General features: G+C 42.0%; 1 protein-coding gene across 2 annotated transcripts in view; it reads left to right on the plus strand.

Annotated features, from left to right (window-relative positions):
- The window catches only part of OSBPL2 (oxysterol binding protein like 2), a 98,241-nt gene extending 85,831 nt beyond the window's left edge, over positions 1 to 12,410 (plus strand). For both annotated transcript variants that reach the window (XM_048497996.1, XM_048497997.1), the window contains 4 exons: positions 145 to 264; positions 6,588 to 6,711; positions 10,385 to 10,475; positions 12,115 to 12,410. In XM_048497996.1, the coding sequence (XP_048353953.1) occupies positions 145 to 264; positions 6,588 to 6,711; positions 10,385 to 10,475; positions 12,115 to 12,217 (438 nt within the window). In that variant the 3' untranslated portion in view covers positions 12,218 to 12,410. The remainder of the gene's footprint in view (positions 1 to 144; positions 265 to 6,587; positions 6,712 to 10,384; positions 10,476 to 12,114) is intronic.
- The last annotated feature ends 6,619 nt before the right edge of the window (positions 12,411 to 19,029 follow it).

The raw sequence follows: 19,029 nt of genomic DNA on the forward strand, positions 1-19,029 counted from the left end.
GTTTGCTGGTTGTAGTAATCCATGATGTCGGCACTGTGAAACTGAACAGATCCTGAAAGAGATGCCAAGAATTCTGAATCTGAGGTCCTTCGCTGATATAACTCTCCAATTAACGTATTGCGAACTGTCCTGTCTTTGCATCAGAGCGAGGATCCTGAAAACGACGAAGCTGATGATATGCCTGAGACCCAGGAGACGGTGCAAGTCATACCTGGCAGTAAACTACTTTGGAGGATAAGTTCAAGGCCGCCCAATTCATCCCAGGTAAGCGGCTCAGTAGTTGGTGTGATGGGCGCGAGGTTTCGTGGTGGAGCAGAATCCCAAGTGGTGCGATTCAGTGATGCTTCTGTTTCTCTTCTGGTTCAAGTTAGAGATACTAGTTGGCAGGACCCAGAGTGGCAGAAGAGTGGAACTTGGCAGGGCACTGGCACAAAGCAAAATGTTCATACAGGGAAAAGGGCCAACACAGATCAACTGAATGCGGTCACAGCTTTTACTGTGTCACAGGCACAAACGGGGACTAAGAAGTCATGATCTTGATCGGTGTACACATTGCTCATTCATTGCTTCCCTGGTAGCTAGGCCTCATCGGTTTGGTGGTGGGGCCCCGGCTGCCTTGCTATGGTTGTTTTGGTCACCTGGAGGGCTGCAGATGGTCAGGGGGTTTGGTCAGGTCAGCATTACTCCCATTCCTACATAGCAGGAGCGGTGTGCAATAGTTACTACTGTGTGGAGAGGAGACGTCTTTAGTTTGGAGAGGAGACGTCTGAGGGGGGATATGATTGAAGTCTATAAAATTATGCACGGGGTAGAAAATGTAGACAGAGAGAAATTTCTCTCTCTTTCTCACAATACTAGAACCAGGGGGGCATTCATTGAAAATGATGGGGGGAAGAATTGGGACTAATAAAAGGAAACACTTCTTCATGCAACGTGTGATTGGTGTTTGGAATATGCTGCCACAGGAGGTGGTGATGACCACTAACCTGGATAGCTTTAAAAAGGGTTTGGACAGATTTATGGAGGAGAAGTCGATCTATGGCTCCCAATCTTGATCCTCCTTGATCTGAGATTGCAAATGCCTTAGCAGACCAGGTGCTTGGGAGCAACAGCATTAGAAGGCCATTGCTTTCACATCCTGCATGTGAGCTCCCAAAGGCACCTGGTGGGCCACTGCGAGTAGCAGAGTGCTGGACTAGATGGACTCTGGTCTGATCCAGCAGGCTCTTTCTTATGTTCTTATGTGTGTTTCTTTGCTGTTTCTTGAGTTGTTGCATGCACACATAACCATTTCCCTCGCGCGTGTGTGAGTGAGTGAGAGAGAGAGAGAGAGAGAGAGAGAGAGAGAGAGAGAGAGAGAAATGCTCTCAAGGCTTGTCCCTAGAGGGCAGCACCAATACAAGGTAGTTTAGATTGCTGATAAATAAATCCAGTTAGCTAATATGTTTCTGCCAGTATTGACTTTGCAGATTTTGTCTGAGTCCTTCCTGACTTCCAGTTGGATCCGTACTTATTCCAGATCCCCCCTCCATACAAGTGCCTACTTTCTCCGTTCATACAACTTTGTTTTTACTTTGATAAGGCTCCTTCCACACATGCAGATTAATGCACTTTCAATGCACTTTGCAGGTGGATTTTACTGTGTGGAATAGCTAAATCCACTTGCAAACAATTGTGAAAGTGGATTGAAAGTTCAGTATTCTGCATGTGAGGAAGGGGCCTTTAGTTGCTCGTTTCTTACTTACCTCTTTCCATGTGCATTGCAGTCTTCGCAGCACTGTTATACTTCAGAGAAGCAAGGAAAGTGTTAACTTCCCATCCAGGGTGTTTTTTCTTGTTTTATCTCCACTTTTTTTTAAAAAAAAATAATCACACTGGCCGCTGTCCTAAGTTCTGAATGAGCAGGAAGAGATGGGAAGATGCAGGTACCTTTTGAGCCAAAGTGTCCTATGGCTGTTGGTGGCGCTGAAAATAATTTATTCCCCTTTGATTTTGAAGGTCCTCAGAACCATTTTATGTTTATTTTAGTTATTTGATTTCTAGGCCATTCTTCCCTGTCAAACAGGCTCAGGCCGGCTTGTAACAGTAGCAATTTGTAATAATAAAATAAACCAGAAATAAAAATCAGAATTCCTGTCACCGGAAACTAATAGGTAGGAGACCAATCGGGAGGAAGAGCAAAGAAATAAAGGAAGGGTATAAAATAATAAACTGAAAGAAGGGACAGGAAGTAAAAGGAAAGGAAGGGAAAGGGCGGTCAGTGAAGTTGAACACCTTTTGTCGTCGTATCGTCAAAGGACCTTTATCATCATTGACATTTATTGCGATCAAGGGATCAGTCTTCAATTTAACATTACAATTCACATACAGTATAAAATTAATATACAGAGATTAAATTTCATAACCTTACAAGAGCCAGTGTGGCATGGTGGTTAAGAGCAGTGGATTGGAGAACCAGGTTTGATTCTCCGCTCCTCCACATGATCAGTGGACTTTAATCTTGTGAATTGGATTTGTTTCCCTGCTCCTACACATAAAGCCTGCTGGGTGACCTTGGGCTAGTCACGGTTCTCTCAAAATTCTCTTAGTCTCACCTGCCTCACAAGGTGCTTGTGTGGGAAGGGGAAGAGAAGGCGACTGTAAGTCTCTTCAAGACTTCTTAAAGGTAAACTAAAGTGGGGCATAAAAAGGTCTTCTTTTTCTTCTTCTTGTGCTGTAGGAGGTTAAGAGCTCGTGTATCTAATCTGGAGGAACCGGGTTTGATTCCCAGCTCTGCTGCCTGAGCTGTAGAGGCTTATCTGGGGAATTCAGATTAGCCTGTACACTCCCACACACGCCAGCTGGGTGACCTTGGGCTAGTCACAGCTCTTCTGAGCTCTCTCAGCCCCACCCACCTCACAGGGTGTTTGTTGTGAGGGGGGAAGGGCAAGAAGATTGTCAGCCCCTTTGAGTCTCCTGCAGGAGAGAAAGGGGGGATATAAATCCAAACTCTTCTTCTTCTTCTTCTACATGAAAGTTGTTAAAATGTATGGAATGTTTGCTTTCTTATGAACAATCGTCTCAGCACACAATTCGGCCTCTTTAGAGGTTGTCTCATTGGAGCAGTCTGAAAGGAGGAAATACATGTAGACAAAGGGCCTTTAGGTTACCACAGGGCACCCTATTGTCTTTTTGTTGTGTACATGGCTTAAACCACCATATCCTTGATGGAGAACATCCAGAATGTCTTTCCCATTGTTTGTGGCACAGTGTAGTTGACTGTATTCAGCACTGTCATTCTAAAAAATACACAGCTCATCCTGGCTTAATATACTTCGAGACTTCTGCATCCTTTTGAGTCACTGTTCAGATCTAATTAAGTCTGTTCTCAGATGCTGCTTTGCTGCAAACCTGCAGGGTTTCTTCTAAAGTCACAGGGTATGCTAAGAAGCACTGTATAAAGGCAGTAATTCCTTTCACATTTCTGAGCAGCTAAGTGATTTTTCTCTGAAAGAACTCAGAAACGTTCATGATCCCAAATGGCAAGTGTTGAAACAGTCTCCCAAGTGGTGTAATAAATGTAGTCAATTTTCACTCTTGCCTGGGGTTTGCCAAAACCTCTTGAGCCGTGAAATTTTGAGAACATCCTGGCTGCTGTCACTGTTGAAGGATGGTTCTCTAGTATTGGCAGCACATATTTTTCTTTCTCCACAGCCTCATTTATCTTTCCAATCTCTATGCAGATACATGTTTCCTTTTTTTTAATGCCTGCAATAAAATGTCAAAATACAGTGTGTAATCTCCAGTGCTATGTAGAATTGATCAAAATATTCCAGCTCTTCCTGACCTGAAGAAGCCTCCTCTGAAAACCATGATACCCCAATCCTGCATTTACTTTGAAACAGGGTTGCTCAACCTCTTCGCACATTCAGTCCCTTAACAAAGAATGGGGCATAAAGAAAAATTGTCCTTCCGTTCTGTGTTCCTTCATTTTCTGTGTGAAACTTGTTAAGTGCCAGCGTGGTGCACTGGCTAAAAGTGTCAAACTAGTATCCAGGGGACTCGGATTCGAATCCCCGCTCATCTGGGTGACCTTGGGCCGGATGAGGCGTTTCCCGCCCACTGCAAGAGTTAAGCATGGGACCCAGTATTATTGGAAAGCAGCAGTCTTGCTGGAGTTAAGCAAATCCAGGTTTGGTCAGGGCCTGAATCAGAGAGACCACTTGAGAATCTTGTTTGATCCACCCTGAATTCCATGCTAAGAACAAAAGCATTCAATAAACGTAATTGGGTTGGATCTAGCAGCCGTTTCACTTTATCTCAGCCAGTTCCTTTCCTTTGTACAGCCCCCATTCCATCTGTCCACATAGGTCCCGTGATCCTAAACACAGCCTTTTTGGTCATCGGAGGGGCATTGGACTTCAATCTACGCAGTCGGGGTTCACAATTCCTGTTCAGCTATCATAAATACATGTAGCATTTCTGCGACCTTAGTGTGTTTACTATTCCCAGAAATGGATAAACTGCAACCAGTAATTCACATAGATTTGTCTGCCATTTCCATTCTTTTGTTCTCGAACAAGTGAATCATTTGACCTTTGCCAAATCGGTTTGTTTTCCTGCCCTTTTATGTTCTGAAAACATATCCTTCTCCAGAATTTCATGTATAAATTTCTGGCTAAATTAATGTTAGTTCTTGACTCTTAGCTGTTGCCGTTCTTTAATCTTTAGCTGCACTCTTGTCTCCATAGCCAAAGTTTCCTTATTTTCTGAGTTCCAGTAATAAAGAAGTCTCTCAATGGCCGGGCTCCATGGCTGGCAAACAGCAAGATGTAAGAGGGGCGGGGACTTAAGGTGGGGAAGCACAATTAGCACCCCCAGCGTGTTGCTGTGTCTCATCTGAAGTGGTGCCATCATGCTTGAAGAGATGCCAATTGCATACCTCCCATCATGCCTGCCATCTGAGCAGTGGGATGTTCAAGTTCTCTTGCTGCCAGGGGCTCAGACTTGGATTACTCAGTTCCTTCCAAAGTTAACTCCACGAAGCTGCACTTTTCTCATCCGCATCATATCTGTAGCATGAGACAAAACGAATATCTGCTGCTTTGTTAGTACATTCATAGATGTAGTTTTAACATCCCCACCCCCACCCCTCCCCAGTAAGTCCCCTCCCCCACTTTGTTTTTTTTTTTTTAATTATTGATATATCCCTTTTTTCCCCACCCTAGCCCCAAATTCTGTCCCCTTTTCTTCAAATGTGCAACAGCAGGTTCATTCTGTCGACTCTTCTTTTCCAATTTTCTTCTCCAATTCCAACTTCATTTAACCAATCTGTAAATTCAGTCCAAATCATCAACATGTCCATTTGTTTTTCTTGCCATATTTGGTTTCTTGACGTTATGCCAAACATTTCTAACTGTATTTGTTCCCATACTTATTCCATCCATTTCTTTTCATCCACGTACTTTTCTCTTTCCATCCCAATGCTATTAAAGCATGGGCTGCTCTTATTATCATTTTATAAGGTGTCCTCTTTCTTTGGTCTATTAATTTATTATCCATTATGCCTGTAATTAATAAGTCAATATTTACCATTATTTTTACTTTAACATATTTTTCTATATACAGTGTAATTTGTTTCCATAATTGTTTAACCTCTTCACATTCTAACCACATATGTATATAGATTGTGCCTTTTTCACCACAATACCAACACTTTGGACTGAATCCTCTTATCATATATGACAGTTGTTTCCGAGTTCTATACCATTTTAGCATTAGAGCCCTCCGGGGGTTGGGCGGTCTATCAAGTCTAATATACTACTACTGCTGCTACTACTACTACCACCACCACCACCACCACCACCAATAATAACAATAACAACAACAATAATTAAATAATTAAATAATGATAAAATAAAATAATAATAATAAAATAATAAAACGATAAAATGATAAAAATCTACAATAATAATAATAGTAGTAGTAGTAGTAGTAGTAGTTGTTGTTGTTGTTGTTGTTGTTGTTATTATTATTATTATTATTATTATTATTATTATTATTATTATTATTATTCCTAGGCCTCTGGGTGAGACTCAAATTGTAATGAAGGCCAACAACCAGCTAAAGATCTGGCAGCTGTGAAATCTATAATAATAATAATAATAATAATAATAATAATAATAATAATAATAATAATAATAATAATAATAATAATAATAATAATAATAATAATAATAATAATAATAATAATAATAATAATAATAGTTTCTTCTCTAGTTCTGCATATTCCTTCCCCGCTCTGGTGGCCAAATTTCGCACCACACAAAATACGTTTAAGTTAAATGTCAAGCGAGGTGCAGATGCTGTCTGAAAATTTATTTTATTTTATTTGCTATATCATATGTTTTATTGAGGGAAATTGATTGTAAATCTGTTCTTGGATGGACTTTTTTGAAATTTTTAGACTGCGGGTTATTATTCTGGTCTGTGTCCGTAAACCAAGCGAGGATGATTAAGACCGTTATTTTGTCGGGCGGCAGCGGGGAGAATGCAGTAGTTTTACAGTTGAGACTGATGACATATCTGTGTTCTCGTTTTTGCTTAAGATGTACAACTTCACCAGCTTTGCCGTCACTCTCAACGAGCTAGAAAAGGGCATGCAGGAAACACTGGCTCCCACAGACTGTCGACTGCGGCCGGACATCAGGCACATGGAGAATGGAGAGATAGGTATGTGTAAAGAGGCGGGTGGGAGAGTGCGCGCTCATCTGTACTAGAAACATTAAATAATGCTTTCCTGTCGTCTTGAACACTGCTTCTGGGAGCTCACTGAGAGAGAATAGAAGAAGAAGACTTTATTTACAGTCAATGACCAGATATATTACAAATCTCCAAAATATCTACAACAAAACAAGAATTTATTTATTTATTTTATTTATTTATAATTAGTCTTGTATACCGCCCTTCCCCCGAAGGGCTCTGGGCGGTAAACAACATGATAAAAACAATAATTACAATACCCCCATTAAAACAGATTAATAACAATGCATTGCAGTGGCGTCCAACATAAACACAGATCTCTCTCCCTTACTCCAGCACTATCCATCTATATATCATTATACTTTGTAAACACACCAAACAGCATAAAAATACTAAACAAAACAAAAATATCTGAGGGGAATACCATATTCAAATCATTTTTTCTTTTTCATAATGAACAGACAGAATTTTGCTACCCATTTAGCAACATTCTCCTTCTTATCTTGTAATAGTTTTTCACAACAAACTTTATCAGAACAATATGTCATCTTGTGTAGTAGATGTGACAGGCATTTTTTCCTTGCCTCCTCATAAAGGGGACACTTTAACAACATATGCTCTATAGTTTCTACAGAATTCAGAGAGCAAGAACATAACCTTGCAGCGTAAGGTATCTTTTGATATTTCCCTTCTAAGACAGCAGAAGGTAAATGTGCACTTCTTGCAAGAGTAAAAGCTCTCCTTAGATCTTTGAGAGAGAATAGAATGAGTCTTTTATGTTGTAGCCTGCCACAAGCCAGCTAGTTCATAAAATAAATCCAATAATAATACACATAACCGTTATTAGGCATAAAAATAAATACAAAAATAGAAATATACAGATATTAAAAACAAGGTCAAGATCAAGTTCTCTTCTGTTGTTCTTAAGTTGGTGTAGCAATCACTTGCAGAATAAATTTTGCAGTCTTTTCCAGTGTCTCTGTTTTTACTGTTTAGAAGTAGGGTGATTCCTGAATTGGCTGAGCAAATTAACGCTTTAGGAAATGTAGCCTGTGCTGACAAATATCTGATGCTCGCATATTTAGGGCAGAAGAAGATCATATGAGTAAGAGTCTCTGCTTGATTTAAACAGTATGAACAGAATCTTTCATTGAATGGTATAGAACAGTGGTGGCGAACCTTTGGCACTCCAGATGTAGGATTCTTCTATTCTGAAACTTGGATTTTTAAAAAAATATGGAGGTCCAATATTATCAAGATTAAATCTTTACGTTTTTCATCTGGAAGAATTCCATGTGCTTAATTCAAATGAGATCTTCAGTATACCCCAAAGAAGAGTACTGGACCAGGAACAACAGCTGCTTTTAAGCATCGGCAGACAAATCGTGCTCTCCTCTATATTACAATGTAGTACCAACATATCGGCAGTTGGCACGATATATTGATCTAGTATTGGACTCTAGGCAAAGAATAGAATATAGAATAGAATAGAATCTTTATTGGCCAAGTGTGATTGGACACACAAGGAATTTGTCTCCGGTGCATATGCTCTCAGTGTACATAAAAGAAAAATACATTTGTCAAGAATCATAAGGTACAGCACTTAATGATTGTCATATAGGTCTAGTAAGCAATCAGGAAACAATCAGTAGTAATGAAAACATAAAATGTAAAATCATAAAATAAAATAAAATAAAATGTCAGCACAGGCTATAGTCATACAGTCACAAGTGGGAGGAGATGGGTAATAGGAATGAAAAAAGTAGTGCAGTAATTATATAATAAGTATATAATAAATAGTTTAACATTATCGAGGGAATTATTTGTTTAACAGAGTGATGGCATTCGGGAAAAAACTGTTCTTATGTCTAGTTGTCTTGGTGTGCAGTGCTCTGTAGCCACGTTTAGAGGGTAAGAGTTGAAACAGTTTATGTCCAGGATGCGAGGGGTCAGTAAATATTTTCACAGCCCTTTTTTGACCCGTGCAGTATACAGGTCCTCAATGGAAGGCAGGTTAGCAGCAATTGTTTTTTCTGCAGTTCTGATTATTCTCTGAAGTCTGTGTCGATCTTGTTGGGTTGCAGAACCAAACCACACAGTTATAGAGGTGCAGATGACAGACTCAATGATTCCTCTGTAGAACTGTATCAGCAGCTCCTTGGGCAGTTTGAGCTTCCTGAGTTGGCGCAGAAAGAACATTCTTTGTTGTGCTTTTTTGATGACATTTTTGATATTGGTGACCATTTTAGGTCATGAGATATGATGGAGCCTAGAAATTTAAAGGTCTCTACTGTTGATACTGTGTTGTCTAGTATTGTGAGAGGAGGTAGGATGGGAGGGTTTCTCCTGAAATCTACCACCATTTCTACGGTTTTAAGTGTGTTCAGTTCTAGATTGTTCCAGTGGCACCATGAGGCTAGTTGTTCAACCTCCCGTCTGTATGCGGTTTCATCGTTGTCTCGAATGAGACCAATCACTGTTGTATCATCTGCAAATTTCAGTATTTTAACAGATGGATCGTTTGAGATGCAGTCATTGGTATACAGAGAGAAGAGAAGTGGTGAAAGTACACAGCCTTGGGGGGCCCCTGTGCTCATTTTACAGGTGTCTGATGTAATTTTTCCTAGCTTCACCTGCTGTTTCCTATCTGTTAGGATGAGACAATAAAATGATCAGCCCCTGCCAGCATGGCCAATTGTAACCAATTGTAACCAATTGGCCATGCTGGCAGGTGCTGATGGGAATTGTAGTCCATAACATCTGGGGTGCCAAAGGTTCGCCACCACGGGTATAGAAAGTAGTCGTCCCTCCTCTACGGCTGACATTGCACATTGCACCTAGCTCGACTTAGAACCCATCTTTGCCTAGAGTCCAATACTAGATCAATATATCGTGCCAACTGCCGATATGTTGGTACTACATTGTAATATAGAGGAGAGCACGATTTGTCTGCCGATGCTTAAAAGCAGCTGTTGTTCCTGGTCCAGTACTCTTCTTTGGGGTATACTGAAGATCTCATTTGAATTAAGCACATGGAATTCTTCCAGATGAAAAACGTAAAGATTTAATCTTGATAATATTGGACCTCCATATTTTTTAAAAAATCCAAGTTTCAGAATAGAAGAATCCTACAAAATATTAAAATGCTGTGGACAAGAACAACTCCGTGTTGGCTTCACCTCAGCCCCATCCAGGCAACTGTGTCTACTGCAGAAATTGCAATATGCTGGTACCCGTTATTTCTACTCTTGAGGTGAATGCTATTGCATTATATTCTGGTGTAATTCTGAAATAAGCATGTAGGGAGATGTGTTAGCGAGCCCCAACATTATGAAACGTTCTCCTCTGAGCTTTGCTGAGAGCTTTTCAGTTACTGAGATCCAAGCAGGCATTGAGGCAAGACGATTTCCTGGAATTTTAATCTGGCTAGGATGGCACTTGAGTTTACTTTCATGCCTCTGATTTTTAAAACCTTTGAACTGAGAGGGAGTGCAAAGCCCAAACTAGTCATTTGCTTTGTGCCACAACCGCATCTTAGAGTTTGTTCTTAAAGCCTGTCTGGGTTTTGTTTCTCTACCTTCCTTTCCTCTGTACTTTTCGTTTTATTTTACGAAGTAATCAATCCTATTGAAATGTCTGTTAGATCTGGCTAGCAAAGAAAAAGAGAGGCTAGAAGAGAAACAGAGGGCTGCTCGTAAGGAACGCGCAAAAGAGGAAACCGAATGGCAAACAAGGTAACTGAAGTTCGGAGGGATCGGGGATGGGGGTTGCCCACAAACATCATGCAATATACCTTGTGTTAAAGGAAAGCAAAGCGCTCCCACTCCCTGTCAGTCTTCAATCACTAGCTGGACAGACAGGTGTCAGGGATGCTAAGTTTAGACTGATCCTGCATCGAGCAGGGGGTTAGTCTAGATGGCCTGTACGGCCCCTTCCAACTCTGCAATTCTATGATAAACTGGAACTTTATGATGAACTGGAACTTTATTGACTGTCCCTTATCTGTGTTCTAAAACCTACCATGTGGTGTTCATCATCCTTATTCATATTATCCCTGGCTGAGTTCTCTTCCTCCACTGCATTCTTCAAATGCCATTATGAAGCTTGAGGATTGTATATAATTCGAAGCCAGCCAGTGATCAAACAAACAAATGAGAAATGTTCCATACTTTTTCCGACTTGAAAGCAATTGCTGCAGCAGCACCTAGTTCTTGCTGAACGGGAGCACCAAAGTGGCTGTCAAAACGAGGAAACTGTGACTCGTAGACACAAGAGAAGCTTTTGTGCTTCGGCAGGGATTCTTTGCATCTTTCCTTGTTTGTGCGCCTGCACAAAAGAACCCTCCAAAATGCTTGGAGCAGTGGGACTGTATTTGTTTAAAATTGTTATTCTGACTTGCGGCGGCTGTTTTGGAAAAGAGTGATAATAACAGTGCCTCTCTTTCTGTGGACAAATCTCCCCAAGAAAAAAGTACACAACAGGGTCTGATATTCACTTCAGTAAGCAGCGGCGGCAGCACCCCAATGAAAGCCACCATTGATGCATTGAAAAGAACAAGACCGTTATCTTTTCAACCGAGTAGAGCCCAATTTGTACCCCTGTTGTATTGAACTAAAATAGCCTGATAAATATTTATGATGGAAAATTCCCATTTGGTACCACGGTCAGATGAGAAATTATTTTCTGAAAAACCAAGGGGCAGGGGAGGAGAAATACATTTGTTGGTAGATGGATAATGAGAGGGATTGTTGTATTGTACCAGAGAGTTTCAACCAAAATTGGGGGTCTCTATGCAGCGTAACAGGTATCCAGCATGGTGTAGTGGTTTTAAGAGCAGTGGATTCTAATCTAGAGAACCGGGGTTGATTCCCCACTCCTCCACCTGAGTGGCGGAGGCTTATCTGGTGAACCAGATGTGTTTCCACACTCCTACATCCTCTTAACCACTATAACTCCCTGGCTCTCAAATTCCTATTAGCACCTTGCTACACTTTAAAAAAAAGTTTTGAAGATGACTATTGTTATTGTAATCTTATTGTCACTATCCTATTATCATAATAGACATAGGGAACTTGAATCTCCTTTTAAATTACAAATGTATCAGGGATAAAATAGTTCCGGGTGATATGCTACAGGTTTTGTTTCTCGTTTAATTGCTGTTTGACTTAGCAGTATATCCTATACCCGTGGTGGGGAACCTTTGGCACTCCAGATGTTATGGACCACAATTCCCATCAGCCCCTGCCAGCATGGCAATTGGCCATGCTGGCAGGGGCTGATGGGAATTGTAGTCCATAACATCTGGAGTGCCAAAGGTTCCCCACCACTGTCCTATACTACCAACCTCCTTTCTTTCTCTCTTTTTTTTAATAGATGGTTTTATCAAGGTACAAATCCATATACTGGGACTCCAGACTGGTTATACTCAGGCGGCTACTTTGACAGAAACTTCTTTGACTGTCCAGACATATACTGAAACCTTGAACGCCGTTGCTGCTTCGCCCTGAGATGGTAGACTTCAGCCGATGCCAGTGACTCTCTGACTTGGTCAAGAGCAGAAATGCCCCCTTTTCTAAAAGTAAATTTTAACAATCAGTCGCCGATCAAGGATTTGTCCCTTAATTTCGATTGCCAAAATGAATTCAAGTCCTGTTACTTCTTTCCATAAAGCGATAGCCTGAAATTAATTGCGTTTCAGAGGGGAGTGGTTTGCATGTTTGTTTTGCTTTTCCCATTAGTCAGTCTGTATTTTATTATTTTGTTGCCGGGCCACAACGAAAATGCTGAAACCAGCATTGCTTTCAGCACCTTCTTGAAAATTTAACTTATTCAGTACAAATGACCGCTACATAACCTCCGTATGCCAGCAGAGAAGGATACTTGGACGTATTCACAGCTTGGAGCAATTGTGGTAAATTGGTACGATCCGGAAGCAGTGTGGTTATTGGAGGGGTATGTAATGAGAATTGGAGTGACTGGAATCCTTGGGAGTCTTCTCAAAGAAGTCTTATAATTTTAGCTCAACAACTTTAGCAGAGAGCATCAGGCCTGTCTTGCAGTCTTGGAAACTTTCACTTGATTTTCGACTTGATCTTTGCGCACAGTGATGATCAATTACGTGAAGTACCTGCGACTCTTTTCTCTTTTTTAAAAAAAGAAACAGCAAACTACTATGTCGAATTTGGGGACATGTTTTATAAGTGCTGCTGACAAATGTCTCCTTGTCCAAAGTTTCAGAATGTATGCATTTTTTAAAAAAAATATCACCGAGGCATTGGAGATTTTTGTCGGAATTTGGCCGTTTTGTGTGTGTGTGTGTGTGTGTGTGTTGTGTAAGAAACCACATTTTTTGTTTTTGCTTTACTCAAGAGATGTCTGCAGCGCTGCTTCAGGCAGGCTGACGCTGTTCGGGATTTATTCATGAAGATGCACTTCCTCCTTTCTCTGAATTCTCTCTGCAAAAATGTCACACTTGGTTTTTGGATTTTTTTAAATGCATGTTTTTGAAGCATTTTCTGGGTCATGACTAATAAGCAGTTTCCCTCCTCTGCCCTGTGGCTTAACACTGAGTGACCTGCGTGAGGCTTTCATTGAATTTATAAGAGATATCAGTCTCTTGAGTGTGAGCTTATTTTTTGGATTTAAAAACATATCAGCCATATGATCCCTAACCTTACACATTGTGAAAGCGAAGCCTTTCCCCCCCCCCCCCCCTTGTCAGCTATACATTTCTAGAAAGGAAGTGAACTTGAAAATAAAGTTTAGGCTGGTAATTTAGGCAGATTTTCATGAGCTTCAGAGATAACAATTCACTGATTAGTTTTTTGGCTGAAATCCCATCAGCTGCTGGGATTATACCAGTGCAGTAGTCAAGAATCTGTCCTTCGTGTATTGAAAAATGTCTATATCAAGCGGATGATTTTTTTATTTCCACGCTTTTTGAAGTTTCACACTTGCAAACTTCGACCAAAGACTAGAGAGATGCTGCAACTGCATCTAAAGGAGAGAAGCGCCCGAGACCTCTATGGGAATGTAGGTGTTGGTATTTTTCTACGCTGCCTATTGAGCCGGAAAACTTGGCTGCAGCATTTTAATTGCATTTCCAGCCATTTCCCAGCTTCTGCTGAGAACATTCAAGGCAATAAGAAGACACTACAAACTGAGAGAACTACCTTTGGCCAGCATGCATTTCATCACTCTTAACTTCATATTGTCCTTGGATATGGTCTTCCAAGCATTGTGTTTGTGGAAAAGTTTAAGTCCCCTATTCGTTCCGACGGGGCTAAGAAATGCTTGATGAACACCATCATTACATAAGCAGAGTCCTGCTGGATCAGACCAGCGGTCCATCTAGTCCAGCATCCTGTCTCACAGAGTGGCAACCAGTTATTCTGAAAGGACCCACAAACAGGACACAGAGGCCAAGACTCTCCCTGATGTTGCCTCCTGGAACTGGTATTCCGAGGTTGGAACTGGTATTCCGAGCCTCTGAAGTTGGAGGTCCCCAGCGAGACACTTCAAGTCATTAACCTCATTCAGCTGCGTCTTCACTGTCTTCTATGTTTTCTCTCCCTTCCATCCCACAATGAATAAATGTTGTACATCTGCATATCAGTATATGTAAACAATAAGCTTCTCGTCAGAATTAAGGAACGCGCTCTTGATTGGAAGCATATAATTTACCAACAAATGCCTCGACCCGAAGAGGAGTAGATCTCATGCCCTCTCCTGTTCCTATGCCAGACGGACACTTGGCCAGAGAAGGGAAGATGATGACCCCACCAATGTCCCCCTTTCCTTCTAGATCAGGAGTCGGCAACCTTTAGCACCCAAACAGCCATTTGGCCCCGTCTCCCCAAGCCCCGCCCCCATCCTCCCCAAGCCCTCCCTTCAGCCAAGCGGGCAGGATAGACAGCGGCGGTGACGCCAATGACAGAAAGTTGCACTTGGGGCGCGGCGAGCGCCCCTCCTTCCTTCCTTCCTTCCTTCCTCCCTCCGGCATCCTTTCCTCTCCTTCCCAGGCGCCAGACGAGTGAAGGAGGGGAAAGGACCCCGGAGGGAGGGAGGGAGGGAGGGAGGAAGGAAGGAAGGAAGGAAGGAAGGAAGGAAGGAAGGAAGGAAGGAAGGAAGGAAGGAAGGAAGGGGGGCGGGGAAGGAGGCACCCTCATCATGTCCCAAGTGCAACTTGCTGACGTTGGTGTTGCTGCTGCGGAGCCATGGTATGAGGTCAAAAGAGCTGCATGTGGCTCCGGAGCCGCAGGTTTCCGACCCCTGTTCTAGATAAAGTAGGAAAGAGGCCGGGCTAGAATCACTTGGCCTACTACTATCATAGCAGATAGTTAAAAATACGACATCTACTGTCGCCATTTTCATAAAGTTGTGCGGAGGAATATTTTACATTCTGAACTGCGGAATGAATGAACCTAGTTTTTTTTTAATATAAAAAAACTTAGAAGGGATATTTCTTCCATATTGCTCCGCAAGAGGAAAATGTCATCCTAGCGTATTTGAAATTTTAATTAACTTTTTAAAAAAATAAATAAATAATGTCTTACTGGTGACGGTGGCATGCCATGCCCAGTGCTTTCAGTTACTTAACTTCTTGCTTAATCAACCTGCATTTGAAGCACCCTTAAATCATGTCCATGTTTTGAGTCTCATCCTTTAGTGCCAGGCATAGACTGTGTTCATGCCTAATACCTGATGGGTTTTTGGGCAGACTCACTACAAATTAACAGTGCATAAAGGGGGGGGGGGGGGGCAAATCTTTTGGGAGAAGCCTAAAATAGGCAGTTGTCTCAAGAGGCAGGGAGAGTTTTGGTGTGAACTGTTCCTTTTAAGCACTTGCAACACTGCTAATATTGAATTGCACTGGGAAAAAAATGTATCTTGGGGAAATAGCAGACATGTTCTTCAGCATTTGACTTCAGTTTCTAGTCTGCCTCTTCTCTGGGGCAGCCGGGAATCTAAAACTAACACTTCACTATAGCATCAGATTGAAATGAGTCCTAGGCTCATTCCGCACATGCAGAATAATGCACTTTCAAACTGCTTTCAGTGCTCTTTGAAGCTGTGCGGAATGGCAAAATCCACTTGCGAACCGTTGTGAAAGTGGTTTGAAAACGCATTATTTTGTGTGTGCGGAGGGGCCCTAGAGACCTTGACGCTTAAAAGCTTTAAATGTAACATTTAATTTTTCTAAAAACACAACTTGCCTGTCTCATTAACATTTTACCTGCACTTAGCAGTACCACCTTCATCGCTTAGCACTGCCATACACAGTTGACCATTTGACACTTCATGGGGGCGGGGGGAGGAAGCACTTTTAACAAGTAATCACGTTAAAATATTCAGGATCGATGAAATGTTAGCTTAAATATTGTTTAGAGGACAATTATCTATTTATTTTTCCTCATCTGCTCACTTTCAGTTGTATCTGCCTTGATATTTTGATTTGACGTTTAAGTCCTGAGTGCGCACATTGGCCCTGACCCATGGGTGCTGGTTGGCACCCGAAGGCGCGGAGGGTGTTCTCTACAAACAGAGGCTTTCCCCCTCTACTCCAACGTCAGAGAGAATTTCCTACACCCATCACTAGGGCCTGTTCATGTAGTGATGGTGTAGTATGTCGGAAAGGCTGTGCTTGCCTGGAACTCTGGCTCCTTCCGCACATGCAGAATAATGCACTTTCAAACTGCTTTCAATGCTCTTTGAAGCTGTGTGGAATGGCAAAATCCACTTGCAAACAGTCGTGAAAGTGGTTTGAAAATGCATTATTTTGCGTGTGCGGAAGGGGCCTCTGTGTCTGCATAAAAGTCCTCTGAAACTTTAGTTGGGGCGGGGGGTGCTTTGCCTTCTCCATGCTATGCCAATAGGTGGCTTCTACCTTTGCTTCTAGACTGATTACTTCTACGCAGTGACTAAAGGTACTTTGTTAGCAGTAAACAAAAAGGGTTGGCACTAGACCACAGGTCTCGAACTTGCGGCCCTCCAGATGTTCATGAACTACAATTCCCATCAGCCCTTGCCACTATAGCTAATGCTCATGTTGGGAGGGACTGATGGGAATTGTAGTTTATAAACATCTGGAGGGTCGCAAATTCGACACCCCTGCACTAGACTATCTCTGGCGTGGTGTAGTGAAAATAGGCTAATTGCCTGGGATACAGCTGGCTTTCCTGGGGATAAGTACTACAGAGGCAAAAACAAACTTTTCTGAGGCCTCCCTCACCTCCTTACCTGTTACAACAAGCAGTAGAATCGACTGCCTTCATTCTTTCTTGGACTTACATAGGATCCCGGGCTTTAAATAACACTACAAATCTCTTGAATCCTCCAGAGGAGGATCTTAATTGGAGAGTGCCAATTATTTTATTTTGTTTTATGTAAAAAAAGAAAAGAAAAGTCTTACGTCTCAGCTAAATAACTCATTTTACCTGACATCTCTTCTCAAGCGAATGAGAGGTGCGTGGATTGCATATTCCTACTGGATGAAGTTTGATAAACCCATTCACGTCAAGTGGCAGATCTGTTTTGTTTTTGCACGCTGGCCCACTCTTAGCTCACCTAACTGAGAAAGAAACAAACCTGATTATGGTCTCCACTTCAGTGCTAACCTTTTCTCATCTTTTCTTCTTTCAAAATCTGGTGATCAGCAGACTAACGAGTGAACTATATGTGAAAAGCAAGCAGATCCTTCCTTAACAAGTTGAAATCTTTTCTCACGGCCCAAAGTTCCTTCCCAAATCTGGAAAGGCTGCACCGGAGTTCGGAATATAAAAATAATGGGCAGCGTGAATCATCCAAACCGTTCGGGTCCCTGGCGGGGTCTTTAGCCTCTCTCCCGTTCACTGTGCTCCACGTATTTTACTGTTGCAAGTAAGACGTAGATGTTCCTGTTTATGTAGTGCTTTAAATTCACACGCCCATTTGACAACGTGCCGCGATGTCACCTCTCGAAACACACACGTGGTTTGGAGTCAATTGTAAATTAAAGCAATAGTTACATACGTGTAAAAGCTAACGGTTCTAACATGGGAAAACTGATTTTGTTTTTTTAAAGTATGGTTTTTATAGCATGGAAGAATTCAACATATTACCCATCTACCCCCTCCGCTCCATTTTTCGGTCCATTCTGCTGCTGCTACTGTTGCTGTTATTATTTTTTTTTGCCTTACTTACCGTGTTTCTGTTTAATGATGATTTACGTAGATGGGTCAGTCCACCAGGAAATCCTTTCCATCAAACCCCACTCGAAAGGGGGCTTGCGCAAGAGTAGTCACGCACACTGTACCCTTGTGCACCCCCATCCCAGTTTCCTTGAGTGGGGCTTGCACCAGAGAGCATTTGCTGGCAGAGTGCGCCCGTGAGTTTTCTTATTTTTCTTTTGCCTTGTTGCATGAACATGTTGGAGGATAATAACAAAAAAAAAGGCTTTAGTGAAATGGATTTATTTTTATAATATTTAATAACTGTTAATACCCAGCTATATTAACGAGACGAAACCATATTTACCTTTTTAGAGAAGTCTGTACAGGTTTGTGGACATAAATGTTAAAAACTGTAAATCTGAATAAAGGTTGTTTTGGAGAAGACATGGTGTTTTGGGGTCCTTTTCATCATCAGCCCCACTCCAACAGAGGCGTAACTGGGTGGGGGGAGGTGTCATGCCCCCAGAGAAGCTCTTACTATTTTCTTATTACTGGTCTCAGTTGTCCCTGTAGTTACAATGGGTTAAGTTCCTTTTGTATAGTGTTCAACAGAGGGAACGTTAGTTAGACGCTGCCCTTTTAAGAAATCCCCTAAGAGCAGTGATCGTGAACCTTTTCAAGACCGAGTGCCCAAACTGCAACCCAAAACCCACTTATTTATCGCAAAGTGACAACACGGCAATTTAACCTGAATACCGAGGTTTTAGTTTAGAAAAAACGGTTGGCTCCGAGGCGTGTGTTACTTGGGAGTAAGCTTGGTGGTAGTCGGTGGCTTTGCTTTGAAGCAACTGTGCAACTCTTCCAACGGGTGAATCACGACCCTAGGAGGGTTTACCCAGAAGCAAGCTTCATTGCCAGCAACCGAGCTTACTCCCAGGTAAAGGATCGTGCTTCAGGTCTTCGCATTAAAATCAGTGGGGTTTAACAGCGCTTACCAGGGTTACCTACACTGCTTCCCCAAAACTAGGTTTTAGGTTTAATGCTATTAATCGAGCCCGGTGGCCCAGGCCAGCCTAGATGTGTGGGGGGGTGACTCTGCACGTGCCCACAGAGAGGGCTGTGAGTGCCACCTCTGGCA

Source organism: Sphaerodactylus townsendi, linkage group LG05, assembly GCF_021028975.2.
Source record: "Sphaerodactylus townsendi isolate TG3544 linkage group LG05, MPM_Stown_v2.3, whole genome shotgun sequence".
NCBI classification, from domain to species: domain Eukaryota; kingdom Metazoa; phylum Chordata; class Lepidosauria; order Squamata; family Sphaerodactylidae; genus Sphaerodactylus; species Sphaerodactylus townsendi.